The following is a 14908-nucleotide window of genomic DNA, read 5'->3' as shown; positions in this document are numbered from 1 at the left end:
ACGAGCCTGCAGCTGACGTGGACTTTTTTACCCCCTCCATAAATCTTCGTCCGCGAAGCCAAGCCAAAGAAAGAAAGAATATAAATTGAAATGTAAATATTCCGAGTATAACAGCCACTCATTAATTTAAAAATTTATAATTATCATGTGAAACATATGTAATTTTTTCCATTATTAAACAATATTTCATCTCATTATGCCATCTATTAATATCAATATTTGTATCTTTCCACGTACTAGCAATACATTTTTTCGCTACGGATAAAGCTAAATATACAAAAGCAAGCTGAAACTTATCTAATCCCAAGCCTTTCAGAGGTTGCAAACTACCCAATAAAAATACTGTTGGATCTAAAACTATTTTAATCTTACACAGATATTCTAAAAACGATTGAATTTTCTTCCAAAAGATTGTATATGCATACATGACCAAACAGCATGAAAAAAGAGTTCCAACCGTATCACATAAAACCGTATCACTAAAACATAAATCTGATTTATTAAAACCATATTTTTAAAAATTTTCAGGTGTCAAATATCATTGATGTAAAAAATTGTAATTTTTTTTGTAATTGTAATTAATTCTCAGCCAGGTCCGGGCTGGGAGTATAAGGCCAGCCAGGCAGCCTGCAATAAATCAGTTCTGCTCACTGAGCTCAACCCGTCTGGTTGTGTGTTATTTAAGTTAGCAGTGTAGCCCTCTCTACAGATGTATCATTTTTTGGATTCAATATAAGGATAGAATAGATGATCCAAATTGGATCAATTTAGAAACTAATTCTACTAAAAAATACTCTCTTATTTTGATGTTTGGAGGCCCATTACCTTTTTCTGCTAAATTCATTGATAATTCTATTGTTATAAAAACATACTTTGAGAATTTGATTTCAATTTAGAATTCATTTTGGATTTCATAGATTTTTATTTAGTAGCCCTATATTATTCAATTCTTTTTTCCACCTTTGGTCCAAGTTTCTGCTTTTCATGAATGGCTTAAGTTGGGTCTCCAATCTTTTCAAGATTTATTTATTGATAATAATTTAGCTTCTTTTAAACTATTTCTTTAGATACTTACAAATTAGGAGATTTTTGAATTCACTATTGTTGAGACTTCCTCAGGACCTTGTTATAAATACAATAGCGATGAATTATAATTTTAAATCAAATCAAAAGAGCCAATATCAAGGATATATGATTTATTTATTAATGTCTAGGGATAACTCCCGAGATAAGATTTAAAAATTATGGGAACAAGATTTTGAGCTCTCATTTTTGAATACTAAAATTGGTAAATTCCTCCTCTTTATGTGTCTGTTATTCGCTTCTACAATTTAAGGAAGTACCTGAAGCCTACCTTTTTAAAGTTCAATTGATTAATTTTATCTTAATATTTCTTTGAATTGTGAAAGATGAAAGACTTAAGAAGGTACTTTATTACACATGTTTTGATCTTGTTCCTTTCTTTCCAAATTTTCGGAAGTTATCTTTTATACCTTATCCTTAGTTCTTCTTTTTAAACTTTATTTATTCGTTCAAAAAACAAATAATATATGACATATGCAGCAATTAAACATAAACATGAACATAAACATAAACATAAACATTTTTATATATAAAAAAAGAAAAGAAAAAGGAAAAGAACCCCCCCTTCAGCCAACTCTCCTAAGGAGAGCCATAAAAAAAGAAAAAAGAAAGAATATTAAGAAAAAGTTAAATATACATATTAAAATCTAATCAATATAAATTGAAATGTAAATATTCTGAGTATAACAGCCACTTATTAATAAAAATTTATAATTATCACATGAAATGTGGTAAACTTAGTCCCCCTAACTCATATTTCCAAGTTAATTTATTCAAAGCTACTCTCGAAAATTTACCTCTCCATAAAAACTCCCTAACCATTTTATTCAAATCTCGAAAAAAAATTTTATCAAGTAAATACGGAATAGATTGAAACAAATATTGTATATGCGGAAAGATATTCATCTTAATTGTATTTATCCTACCCATCAAATTAATAGGTAAATCTTTCCATTTAATCAAATCAGTTTTAATTTTTTTCATTAACTGAGTATAATTTAATTTATATAAAGATTGATAATTAACATTCAAGATATTTAATTCGATCAGTCCACTTCAAATTAATAATATTCTTATAAACTGAATAATCTCCTTCCCTTACCGGTAATATTTCACTTTTATCCCAATTAACTTTATATCCAGAAAGACATCCATATTGTATTAAACATTCCTTCAACTGCAAAAGTGACTGAGCTGGGTTTATTAAATACACCAATACATTGTCAGCAAATAAATTAATTTTATACTCCTCATCTAAAACTTTCATACCTTGTATCTGTGTATTTTGTCTTATCAGCTGTGCTAAAGGTTCAATCACTAATGCAAACAAAGCTGGTGATAAAGGACAACCTTGATGAGTTGATCGAGTTAACTTAAAAGATTTCAAAATCAAACCATTCGTCAATACTCTAGCTACTGGTTTACTATATAGAGCCCTAATCCAACCAATAAAAGAAGGACCAAACTTAAATTTCTCCAAAACTTTAAACAAAAAATTCCGTTCAACTCTATCAAATGCTTTTTCTGCATCTAAGGATATCACCATCGGGTGATCTGAAGATTGTCGAAATCTATTAATCAAACTAATCACACGCAAAATGTTATCTGAAGCATATCTATTCTTTATAAAACCTGTTTGATCAATATGAATCAACTTGGGTAAAAATTTAGCCAATCTATTCGCTAAAATTTTAGCTATTATTTTATAATCTACATTTAACAATGAAATTGGTCTATATGAAGATACTTTCAAAGGATCTCTATCTTTTTTTAGGAATTACTGTAATTAAAGCACTAGAACAATACTCAGGTAATTCATAATGTTCTCCATCTTGAAGTAATACATCCCCAAACACTGTCGATAAATCATCATAAAAAATTTTATAAAATTCAACCGAAAATCCATCATCACCAGGCGATTTACTGTTCGGCATTTCCAGCATAGCCATTTTAATTTCCGAATCAGTAAATGGTTCATCTAACTCCTGTATATCTCCATCGGTAAATTCAACTGTGATTTAAAAAAATCAATCAATCCAGTTTCCTGTTTTCCTTCAGATATATATAATTTTTTATAAAATGAATAAAATTCATCATTAATCTCACGAAGTTTATAAGTAATAAGAGAATTCCGTCTAACAGCATTAATACTCCTCAATATCTGTTCTTTCTTTAATTGCCACGCCAATACCTTATGTGCTTTCTCTCCCCATTCGTAATACCGATGTTTAGTCCTATAAATCACACATTCAAATTGATAAGATTGCAAAGTATTATACTTCAATTTCAGCCTAGATAATTCTATTTTCTGATCTTCTGTAGCATCTTTCTGAAATTCCTTTTCTAACTAATCAATCTGTTTCTCTAATTCAAGACTCTGATTTAATAGATTCCTTTTTATTTTAAAAGTATAACTAATTATTTGTCCTCTCAAATAGGCTTTCATAGCATCCCATAATACAAACTTACTTTGCACAGAATTAGAATTTTCTTTCAAAAAAAATTTTTGTTTTTTCAAAAAATCAATAAATTCCATATATTTTAACAACATTGTATTAAATGTCCAACGATAAGCTATTTGAATTTTCTCAGTTTCATATGTAAAATATAACAGAAAATGATCAGAAATCACCCTACTTTTATATTCCGCTTGTTGTATTTTCACTTGTAAGTGTGCCGATACTAAAAAGAAGTCAATCCTTGAAAACGATTCATGTCTAGATGAATAAAAGGAAAAATCTTTCTCTGTCAGATTAAGACGTCTCCAAATATCTACTAAATTAAGATCTTTCATCAATGCTTGGACCTGGATTGCCATCTTGGATTTTTTAACTTTCTTCGAAGATTCATCTAATAAAGGTTCCAAAACACAATTAAAATAACCACCAACTAAAATATTATCATTAGCTTGACCCAAACATAAAAATGCATTCGAAATAAATACTTCATCATCTGCATTTGGAGCATAAATATTAAGTCAAAAATTCACTAAAAAATCTTACAATTCAATTTAAGAATACATCCTGCCTTTTCCTCCATTGATTGTAATTCAAAAGATAAATTTTTATGTATCAAAATTGCTACACCTTTAGCCCTGGAATTAAATGAAGAAGAATATACATGCCCAACCCAGTCCCTTTTTAATTTCACGCTTTCCTTCATATTCAAATGTGTTTCTTGTAAAAAGGCAATATCAATTTTCATTTTCTTAATATACGCCAAGACTCGCTTACGTTTAATCGTACTTGAACATTAAAAGTAGCAAACCTCAACTTTGACATATCTACTATTATTACTAAATACCAATAATATCTTTATATAAAAACTCAAATCAACGTATATAGGGCTTCCAATAAAAAAAATCACAAATCAAAAACTAAAAAAAAATTTAAAAAATAATTAAGAAAAAAAAACAAAATTCCCCCCCCTAAAATAAACTACCAAAAGGTAGTAATCCCCTAAACAAAAATTGGGTGTGGGTCACCCACCAGTGGCTGATGACTAGTAAAGAACTTAGTGCAAATCTCCCCCTCGCCAGCCAAACAATTAGTAACATCAAAATATTATAATAACAAAAGAAAAAATAGAATAAGAAAATTCTTCTTTTCATCCAGAAGATTCCAATCTTGAAGATCCCATTTCGGAAGGAGGTGGACTCTTTCCATTCCTGTTTTTCCCATTTCTGCCATTTCTTCCGTTTCCAGAGCTGCCAAATTTTTCTTTAGGAGATGTAGGTGGACTACATCTTTGTCCTCTTATATCTGGCAATGAATCAGCAAAAATCATTGCTTCACGATCAGTCTCAAAAAACCGAAATTGATAGTCTCCGTAAAACACCTTCAATACTGCAGGGTAACGAAAAGTAGACTTATAACCTTTACGCCACAAAACTTCTTTAACTGGATTGAATTGACATCAACGTTGAATGACATCTTGACTCAGATCAGGATAAAAAAAGACTGCTATTCTGAATCAATAATGGGGTTTGTCGTTGTCTCGCATTTTGTACTGCAAGTCGAAGTATTGCTTCTCTATCCAAATAACTCAAACATCAAATTATTACCGGTCTCGGTGGTTGACCAGCTGAGGGTATTCTTCTTAAAGCTCTATGGGCTCTTTCCAGTGCCAATCCCCCAGAGAAAAATTCTTGCCCTAATATTTGCGGGATCCAGTCTTTAAAGAAGAGGATCTTGTCCTTCTATACCTTCTGGCAAACCAACAATCTTCACATTATTCCTTCTGCTTTGATTTTCCAAATAATTTATTTTTCTTTCTAGCTCCTTCTCACGATCTCCCAATTCTATGACTGATTTTTCCACCTTCAACACTTTTTCTGTGTTAGAAGTCACTTGTTGTTTACAGTCCAAAAAAGCAGTCTGAATTTTTAAAAATTCTTCATAAGATGCATCCACACGTGTCTTAACCCTATTTAATTCTGAACTTATACCAGCATTCATTTGAACCATTTCATTCATTTGAAATGTCAACAAAGGTTTTAGAACAGCTTGAATAATAACATTTAATTACATGCACTGTGAATCGGTAATCTCAGCTCTGCTCTCTGACATAGTGGCAGAACAAGGTAACTGCAGCTCCTGCTGCAACTCAACAGAAGGCATTTTAAAAGTTTTACTGCGGGTCTGGACTTCCAGCGACGGCACCCCGACTTCGTCAGGGGGTCGCCACTGGTTTCCCCCCCCCACCCCCGTATCTCGTTTTCTCATCAATTCGCAAAGAAAAATGATTTCTTCTAATTGAAATGCTACCTGATGCATTTCCAACAATCGAGTCATCTTCCTGCGTGCTCCCTCCTTTGAAATCGAAAGGCTTTCCAAATCGGGGTCCATTCTTGGGAACAAGCACCTTCTTCCGGAGAACGGGTAATTCCAGCGTCATCCTTCATTTGGTGAGCAATAGGTTTTTTTTTAGCCCCTCAGACGATCTTTGGGATTTAGGCAATGAAGAGATTGAGCCTGGAGCTGTATCAAGTCATCTAGGCCCCAAATCTTCAGCACTTCGAAAATGTAACTTCTTTTGAACTTGAGGTTTAGTCTTTTTACCATTAGTGGCCATAATAATTCCTTAATACTTTAAACTAAAATTTAAAAAGTTTAAACTTGAAAACAAAGGGTTAAAAAACGGGTATTTAAAAGTCTGGCCAGAGAGGTCAAGATTGCACATCTAGACTCTACGCCATCTTGCCACGCCACCCCCCCCACCCCCGCCGTGGCTGCTCTTCATGATGTGCTGCAACTCTTCAGCAATTAATTTCTGAGCTGAAAGGAGAATTGAGTGGCTTACTGTTTTCTATGACAGCCAGTTTGCAACCTAAGTGAACATGTTTTCACCAACTTTTCAAAAGGCACCTTGTTATATGCCTCTTCGAAAACTAAATACACATTGGGCAACCCAAAGAGGGGCGTTTCATTTGGGGTTAAAGTGTTATTGGTTATGGGGATTGTTGGGGTATTTTATGTTTTAAGCATGTTGTCATATATTGAGATAAAAAAAGGAAAACTTAAAAAAAATAATAATGGAAGAAAGGGGATAGGGGTGCTGAGGAGGTGGAAAAGAAGTGAAAACAAAGATAATAAGATGGCCACGTTGAATTTTATGACCATAAGCATTAATGGAACACATAACCAAATTAAAAGGAAGAGGCTACTAACATTACTTAAAAAGGAAAAAATATAGATATATAATTTAAGCAGGAAACGCATCTAACTGAGGTGGAACATAAGAAACTGAAGAGAGACTGGGTAGGACACGTAGCAGCAGCGTCATATAATACATAAGCTAGAGGCGTAGCAATACTAGTTAACAAAAATGTACCAATCAAGATAAAGGAGGAAATAGCAGACCTAGCGGGAAGGTATGTAATGATAACATGTCAGATATACTCAGAGTTTTGGAATTTGCTCAATATATATGCACCTAATGATGAAGATCAAGAGTTTATGCAAGATATTTTTTTGAAGATTGCAGATACACAGGGAAACATTCTGATAGGTGGGGATTTTAATCTTAATTTGGATCCAGTGTTGGATAAAACTGGAAGGATAACAAACAAAAAGAATAAAGTAGCCAAATTTATGGTTAAATCAATGCAAGAAATGAAACTAATGGATATATGGAGGAGGCAACATCCAAAAGAGAAGGAATATTCATATTACTCGAGTAGCCACAAGACATACTCAAGGATTTATATGTTTTTGTTGTCGGCCCAAATTCAAGGGAGAATCAGGAAAACAGAGTATAAAGCTAGACTACTTTCAGATCATTCACCCCTGCTATTAGCAATAGAACTGGACGACATCCCACTGAGAACATATAGATGGAGGTTAAACCCCATGCTACTTAAAATACAGGAATTTAGAGAGTTTGAGATAAACAGAATCTGTAAAATATAAATTTATACTATGGGATGCAATGAAAGCCTTAATCAGAGGACAGATAAGCTATGTATCTAAGATGAAAAAGGAATACAATCAGAAAGTAGAACAGTTGGAAAGGGAGATAGCAATTACAGAAAAGGAATTAGTGAAAAGGGAGGATATAAAATAAAAGAGAGTTGGCGGACAAAAAATAAAATATGAAATGTTACAAACGTATAAGGTGGAGAAGAGCATGATGAAAACAAAGCAAAAGCATTACGAATTGGGAGAAAAAACACAAAAAAATTGACCTGACAACTTAAAACAGAGCAAGCTAAAAGAACCGTATTGGCGACAAGGAAAATAGATAAACATATCACATACAACCCAATAGAAATCAATGAAAACTTTAAAGAATTTTTAAACAACTATACCAAATCGAGAATGATGGAAAAAAAACGATAAAATAGACGAATTTTTAGCTAAAATCGAATTGCCACAATTGCAAGTAGAGGATCAAAGTAAACTGATAAAACCGTTTGAAATAGAGGAAGTACAGGACATATTAAGAAAGCTACCAAACAATAAAACACCAGGGGAGGATGAATTTCTAACAGAATTTTATGAAACATTTAAAGAGTTATTAATCCCACCCCTCTTGGAAGAAATGAATCAGGTGGAAGAAACACAACTTACAGGAATCATGCAAGACAGCAATAATCACAGTAATACCAGCATCATACAGACCAATATCCTTACTAAACGCAGATTATAACATAAAAGCAAAATTATTAGCAAACAGATTGGCCGACTGTGTACCAAAAATAGTAAAACAAGACCAAACTGGATTTGTCAAGAAAAGACGAACAGCAGACAATGTTTGTAAATTTATTAATTTAATTCATGCAGCTCAAGGGAATGAAAAACCAACTGTGGCAGTTGTGTTAGACACAGAAAAAGCCTTTGACGGGGTAAAGTGGAACTACTTATTTAAAGTGTTACAGAAATTTAATCTGCCAGAAAAATATATTAATTGGATTAGAGCATTATATAATGGACCATTGGCAAACATAGTGGTAAATGGATATGTATCAAGCCAGTTCAAACTAAGCAGATCAACTAAGCAGGGATTCCCATTGTCCTCCTCATTGTTCGCCTTGGCAATAGAACCATTGGCAGAGCTGATAAGAAAGGAAAATAAAATAAAAGGGATAAAAATAAAGGAGAATGAATATAAAATTAGTCTATTCGCAGACGACGACATAGTATACCTAACAGAACCAGAGAAATCAATGAAAGAGTTATACAAGAAATTGAAGGAATAAGAGCGAAGTGATGCCAATGAGTAATGCGGACTATACAGAACTCAAAAAAGAATCTCCATTTAAATGGGAATCACAAGCGATACAATATCTTGGTATCAGGATAGACAACAACCTAAACCACTTGTACAAACTAAATTATCAACCATTAATAAGTACAGGAAGACTTGGAAATAATTGAAATAATTACCACTAACGTTGATAGGGAGGGTGAATTGCATTAAAATGAATGTATTCCCACAGGTACAATACTTATTTCAAACATTACCAATTCCCTTAACAGAGAAATTCTTTGCAGAACTAAGGAGAATAACAAGGAAAGGGGAAAAAAAAAAATCGAGGGTAGCGCTGGACAAATTAACAGAGAGGTATTATCAAGGTGGATTGCAGTTACCAAACTTCAAAAATTATTACAGACCTGCGCAATTAAGGTACTTAACAGATTTTTACCAGATGGGAGAAAAAACAGATTGGACTAGGATAGAACTAGATAAAATAGAAGAAAAGGTACTGGAGCATATACTTTATAAATGGGATGAAAAGCTGGTGCAATATAACAATTCACCAGTACTACATCATTTATTTAAAATATGGAAGAAGATACATACAGAAAGAAAAAAAGATAAATTGCCAAATACCAAAAATGCTATTGACACAAAATCCACTAATCTCTTTTAAAATAGACAACTTATTTTTTAGAGAATGGGAGAGAAAAGGAATCAAGAGAATAGAAAATTGTTTTTTGGGAAATAATTTATTAAGATTTGAACAGTTGAAGGACAAATACGGAATAACTCACGGTACAATGTTTGCATACCATCAATTGAAAGCTTATTTAAAGGACAAATTGGGAAGCAGATTGAGACTACCAGAAGGAAGCAGCTTTGAATATGTAATTACAGACACTATGATAATTAAAAGATTTATAACAAACATGTACATTAAGCTGCAATGCAAGGAAAATGATGAAATAAAGTACAACCTAAACAAAGATGGAAAAAGGATTTAAACAAAGATAAGGAATGAAACATGGGAAAAGTTATGTTCTGGAACTATGAAGAACATAATAAACACAAGCCCACGTGATTAAATTGGTTACACAGGTTTTATGTCACCCCTCACAAATTAAAAGAGTGGGACCCAACAATATTGGATAGATGATTTCGCTGTAAACAAGAAATTGGAACAACAATACATGCAACTTGGGCATGCACAAAAGTGAATACTTTTTGGGAAGAGCTAAATCAGATATTAAGCAAAATCACAAAAAAATACCAAAAAATCCAGAAATTTTTCTTTTAAATAATGTAAGTAAAGAACTAGGTCTCAAATTGGATAGAGCCCAAAAAAAATTTATTATGATAGCCTTAGCAGTAGCAAAAAAATGTATAATATCAACTTGGAAAATGGAAGAGATCCTGAAAATACAACAATGGTACATGGAAATGAATAAGTGTATTCCATTGGAAAAAATTACAAATAATTTAAAAGACAAAATTACATTGTTTGAACAAATTTGGGAATCATACATGAAATATAACAGAAAATGCCAGCTCGGACCTCCACCTCCTAAAGTGATAAGATAAGCACAATCAGATTTAATGTGTAAAAGTAGATGACACGTCTTTCTTTTTGGTTTTTCTTTTCTGTGAAGATGTTGTTTTATTGTATTTTATATGTTTAATATTTATTGGTTTTGGAGGGGGGTGGGAAAATGTCATTGTGTATATTTAATGATAAACATTTATATGTATTTTGGTTGATATGGTTCATAGTATGATAAATAAATAAAAAATAAATACACATTAATAGCCACCTCTCTTTAAACTCTCCATACCTCAGAATTAAAGCAAACTTGTCAAACATGATTAATCTTTCATAAAAGTCGTTTTTTTCTTTAATTATTGACACAAGCACATTGCCAACATCATATGTTAAACTATATAGCTCTGCCTTCTTCCTTCCTCATTTATTGAAGAAGGGAGTTATATTGGCTGTTTTCTAATCTTCTGGTATCCTTCCAGAACTTGCTAGGTTTTGAAAAATTTCATCAAATGAATCCACTATTGCTGCAGGCATCTCTATTGAAACCCTTTGATGCAGGCCATCAGCTCCTGGCAATGTGTCAACCTTTAAACCCAAATTTTCCTAATAATTATCACTTGGGATTTTTACAAGTTCTTCCCCATTATTTGATACCATCTATAACCTTAAGGATATTTATAGTGCCCTCCATGACGAAGAATGATGCTGACAAACATGATATAACATATATGCCATTTGTTTTCTTATTAATTCACCAGCCTTATTCTCTCAAGGTCCCAAACCTTATTTAGCTGCCTTCTTCCTACTAATATATCCACTCAACCTCTCAATGTTCTGAATGTTTTTATCTCAAAAATCAAATTTTCTTTATTCAATTTTTACTTTTGCTACTAGATCCTAAAAATTTCCCAGTCCTCTGGCCTAACACCAACTCTTGTATGCCCTATTTTTAATTTAACATTATCATTGACCCTTCCCCCTCCCCCACCTTTGCTAAGAGGCAAGATACCACTGAGAACAAGGTAAGCAGTTTGATTTGCTCCTCATCAGCAACTTTACCAGCAGCACAGGTTCGAATTTGGCACTATCTGGAAGCAGACTGTACATTCTCCCCATGTCTGGGTGGGTTTCCTCCAGATGATCCAGTTTCTTTCCACCATTCAAAATGACTCGGGGGTTATAGGTCAATAGAGTGCAATTGGGCAGCACGGGGTCATGGGCTGAAAGGGCCTGTTACCGTGCTGTATGTATATAAATTTAATTACTTACTCCTTACCTTCACCACTGATGAACAGTTACTGAAGTATGCAGAGTGCAGTCTGTTTTTTTACTCATAACTTGAAGAAGGTTTCAGGCTCAAAACATCAGTTATATATCTTTACCTCCTATGGAAGCTACAAGACTTGCGGAGTTTCTTCAGCATTTCTTTGCTTTTACTTGCATTAAAACGTAATCCCAACTGCTCCCAACCACTCACAAAATCCACTGAAGTTTTAATGATGAGTTTATTGTCAATATACATTGTACAACATATATTTACACCAAAATTCTTCTTGCTTCGGCTGTACAGGTACTTCATTGGAACAAGAGGTTCTAAAGCCTGATAGCAATTGAAAAGAAGCTATGCTTGAATTTAGAGGTGCTGGTATTCAGGCTTTGTAACCTCCTGCCCGAAGGTAGCAGTGAGAAGATATTGCGATGAGTTCTTCATGAAGCAGTAACTTACATTAATGTTTAATGGTCATACCATCAAATAAAGACAATAAGTGCAACATGAACAAAGAGTAAATGTTTGAAAACCCTCATTGAAGATGGAGAATTTAATACAAATATGTAAATAATTAAAAGTTCTGGTTACACTTTAATTAGCAATGCTTTACCAGATGCAAAACATCATCTAGTTTATTGGAGGTTAGCAAGAAATTTGGCTCAGGTCAAGTACAATGTACAAAATGCTGGAAAAACTCAGGGGGGGGGTAACATGCAGCATCCATTGTAAAAGACAGTTGACACTTCAAGAAGGGCTCAGGGCCCAGGGCCAAGACATGAGGTGTCTTTAGACTGCACCATGTAATGGCACAATCAAAGAATTTTGCCACTACACAGGCAGTCTAAAGAGGAATGTTTAGGAATTTTGAGTCAATTCCTCCACCATGAATTATCCTGGAGGACTCCTACAACTTTTTGAAGGAAACCTGCGGTGTACATACCGAAAAATTTCGTTGTTGATCTAACAGGACTGTTACGCTCAGGTACTTGCAGTCTAAAAAGATGCCCAATGTCAACAACCAAACAGGCATGTTAATTTTTTTCAGCGATTTTCCTGACATTGCAGTCTAAAAAACATTATGGACTGCCTTTTTCTTCCTATGGCTGCTGCATGAGTTTCTCCAGCACTTCTGTATCCTGCCCTCAACTGGTTTATTAATACCCTTTGAATGAAAGAAAAATTGTCATCCCCATCCAGTCTGATCGAGCTGCATCTGCAGACCCCAACAATTAACCCTTTTCAGCGCATGGACAATTAAGAATGAATAAATATATACCAACATTGTCCACATTGCATGAACAAAGCTCATTTTTGATGATTTGATAACAAGGCATTGTCAGCCACTAAAAGTATCTCATATTTAACTTTTCATTACCATAATCCATTCTTCAATCGTCTTTGGCCGACTATTGTCAGGACTGAACAACGAAGGGCTAAAAGGACCAAGAGGGATTCAGCAGATCAGGCTGCATCCAGGGACAGAAATGAGACGTGAGGGAGTCTGGACCGAAACGTTGACCTGACCATCTCTCCCCGTCGATACAGCCTGACCCGCTGGGCTCTTCCAACAGCTCATCGCTTGCTCAAACAGGATTCAATCCCTCAATGGAAGAAACAGCCTCCTATTTGGTGGGTATTAATGTTACCGCTGAAAATCATTTTTTAACAATAGAAACGCAACAGACGGATTTATGTGAACAGGTAAACGTTAAATTTTTATTTTAAAATACCTCAGCGCTTTTGGAATCCATTCTACTATAAACTGAACCACGTCTAGAAGGCGAAGAGTCCGCCGATCTTACCCGCCATCTTTTTTTTCAAGCGGTTACCCAGATCCCCTTGCGATGAGGGGCGCGCGCATGCTGTGACGTCAGGTTCAGGCGCCGCTCTCTGAGGGAGGCCGCGGATGATGGCGATGTGAGTGCGACAGCAACTCCTGGCGAGCGGTAAGCACCACCTTTCACCGAGCCGGGGGGAGGGGGAGGGGGAAGGGGAGGGGGAGGGGGAGGGGGAAGGGGAGGGGGAGGGGGAAGGGGAGGGGGAGGGGGAGGGGGAGGGGGAGGGGGAGGGGGAAGGGGAGGGGAGGGGGAGGGGAGGGGGAGGGGGAAGGGGAGGGGAGGGGGAGGGGGAAGGGGAGGGGAGGGGGAGGGGAGGGGGAAGGGGAGGGGGAGGGGGAGGGGAGGGGGAAGGGGAGGGGAGGGGGAAGGGGAAGGGGAGGGGGGGAGGGGAGGGGAAGGGGGGGGAGGGGGGAGGGGAGGGGAAGGGGGGGAGGGGAGGGGAAGGGGGGGGAGGGGGAAGGGGAAGGGGGGGGAGGGGAGGGGGAAGGGGAGGGGAGGGGGAAGAGGGGGGAGGGGAGGGGAAGGGGGGGGAGGGGGAAGGGGAGGGGAGGGGGAAGGGGAGGGGAGGGGCGTTCGGTGATTCTCGAGTCTCGGCCATGATTTATTTTTACATGATAGAGGAATTAGGGGATATGGGGAGAAGGCAGGTAGGTGGAGTTAGGTCATAAATTAGATCAGCCATGATCGTATTGAATGACGGAGCAGGCTCGATGGGCCATTTTTGGCCTACTCCTGTTCCTACTTCCTATGTTCCTAGGAGGGGCTCCAGCCCAAAACATCTGTTAAAGTAACGTCTGTGAGAGGCCACGGTTTGTCCCGCTGACTTACTGTGTTTTCACTTCAGTCACGGTGTGTGAACACATTCGTGTTTTCCTGCTGTGATTCGAGAGCCGGCTGCCCAAACTCCTCAATTTCAGGTCCATACACGGCATCACATATAACCCTGAGATTCCTCTATCTGCGGGCCAGGCAGAATGAGCAGTGCAAAAAAAAACCCGGACTCAACCTACACATAAATGTGAACAAAAGGACAATCCAAAGAGAGGGGAAAACATCAGTAAGAGTCCTTAAATATGCCCCTGATTGACCTTGTTGTTGAGGAGTCTGATGGTTGGCGAACCTGGTGGGGCGAGTCTTGTTGGCAGCAGCGAGAACAACGTGTGCTGGGTGGTGGGGATCCTTGATGATTGCTGCTGCTCTCCGACGGATGTGGGGAGGGTTTTTCATACGATAAACTTCAAATGTTTGAGAGACTCAAGACCTGAAAAAATATTACATAGATGTTTTTACTCTTATGTGAACATTTTGTTTTTAAAATATATATATAAATATTAAGAAATACATGTACATAATAATATTTATTCATGTATGTCATTTTTAAATTGCTAATTTGTATTAATTTCAATAATCAAAAAGTACATATATATTTATACAAAATATTTTGTTGATATTGGCAAGTCCACATTCAGGGCATCA

General features: G+C 35.8%; 2 protein-coding genes across 8 annotated transcripts in view; one reads left to right on the top strand and one right to left on the bottom strand.

The window, feature by feature from the left end:
• The window catches only part of LOC138757076 (uncharacterized), a 40803-nt gene extending 28697 nt beyond the window's left edge, over positions 1-12106 (top strand). For all 4 annotated transcript variants that reach the window (XR_011353326.1, XM_069923804.1, XM_069923802.1 and 1 more), the window contains one exon: positions 11895-12106. Coding sequence is in view for 3 of the 4 variants with exons in the window: in XM_069923797.1 (XP_069779898.1) it covers positions 11895-11938 (44 nt within the window). In the remaining variant the exon portion in view is untranslated. The remainder of the gene's footprint in view (positions 1-11894) is intronic.
• haus1 (HAUS augmin-like complex, subunit 1) overlaps positions 1-13530 on the bottom strand; it is a 36586-nt gene extending 23056 nt beyond the window's left edge. Inside the window, exon 1 of one of the 4 annotated variants that reach the window (XM_069923790.1) lies at positions 13325-13530. In XM_069923790.1, the coding sequence (XP_069779891.1) occupies positions 13325-13345 (21 nt within the window). In that variant the 5' untranslated portion in view covers positions 13346-13530. The remainder of the gene's footprint in view (positions 1-13324) is intronic. The other 3 variants (XM_069923789.1, XM_069923788.1, XM_069923787.1) reach the window with 3 other exon arrangements.
• Positions 13531-14908: the final 1378 nt, after the last annotated feature.

The sequence above is a fragment of the Narcine bancroftii genome, chromosome 3 (assembly GCF_036971445.1).
Source record: "Narcine bancroftii isolate sNarBan1 chromosome 3, sNarBan1.hap1, whole genome shotgun sequence".
Classification (NCBI taxonomy): domain Eukaryota; kingdom Metazoa; phylum Chordata; class Chondrichthyes; order Torpediniformes; family Narcinidae; genus Narcine; species Narcine bancroftii.
This window is presented reverse-complemented; position numbering and strand designations above follow the sequence as displayed.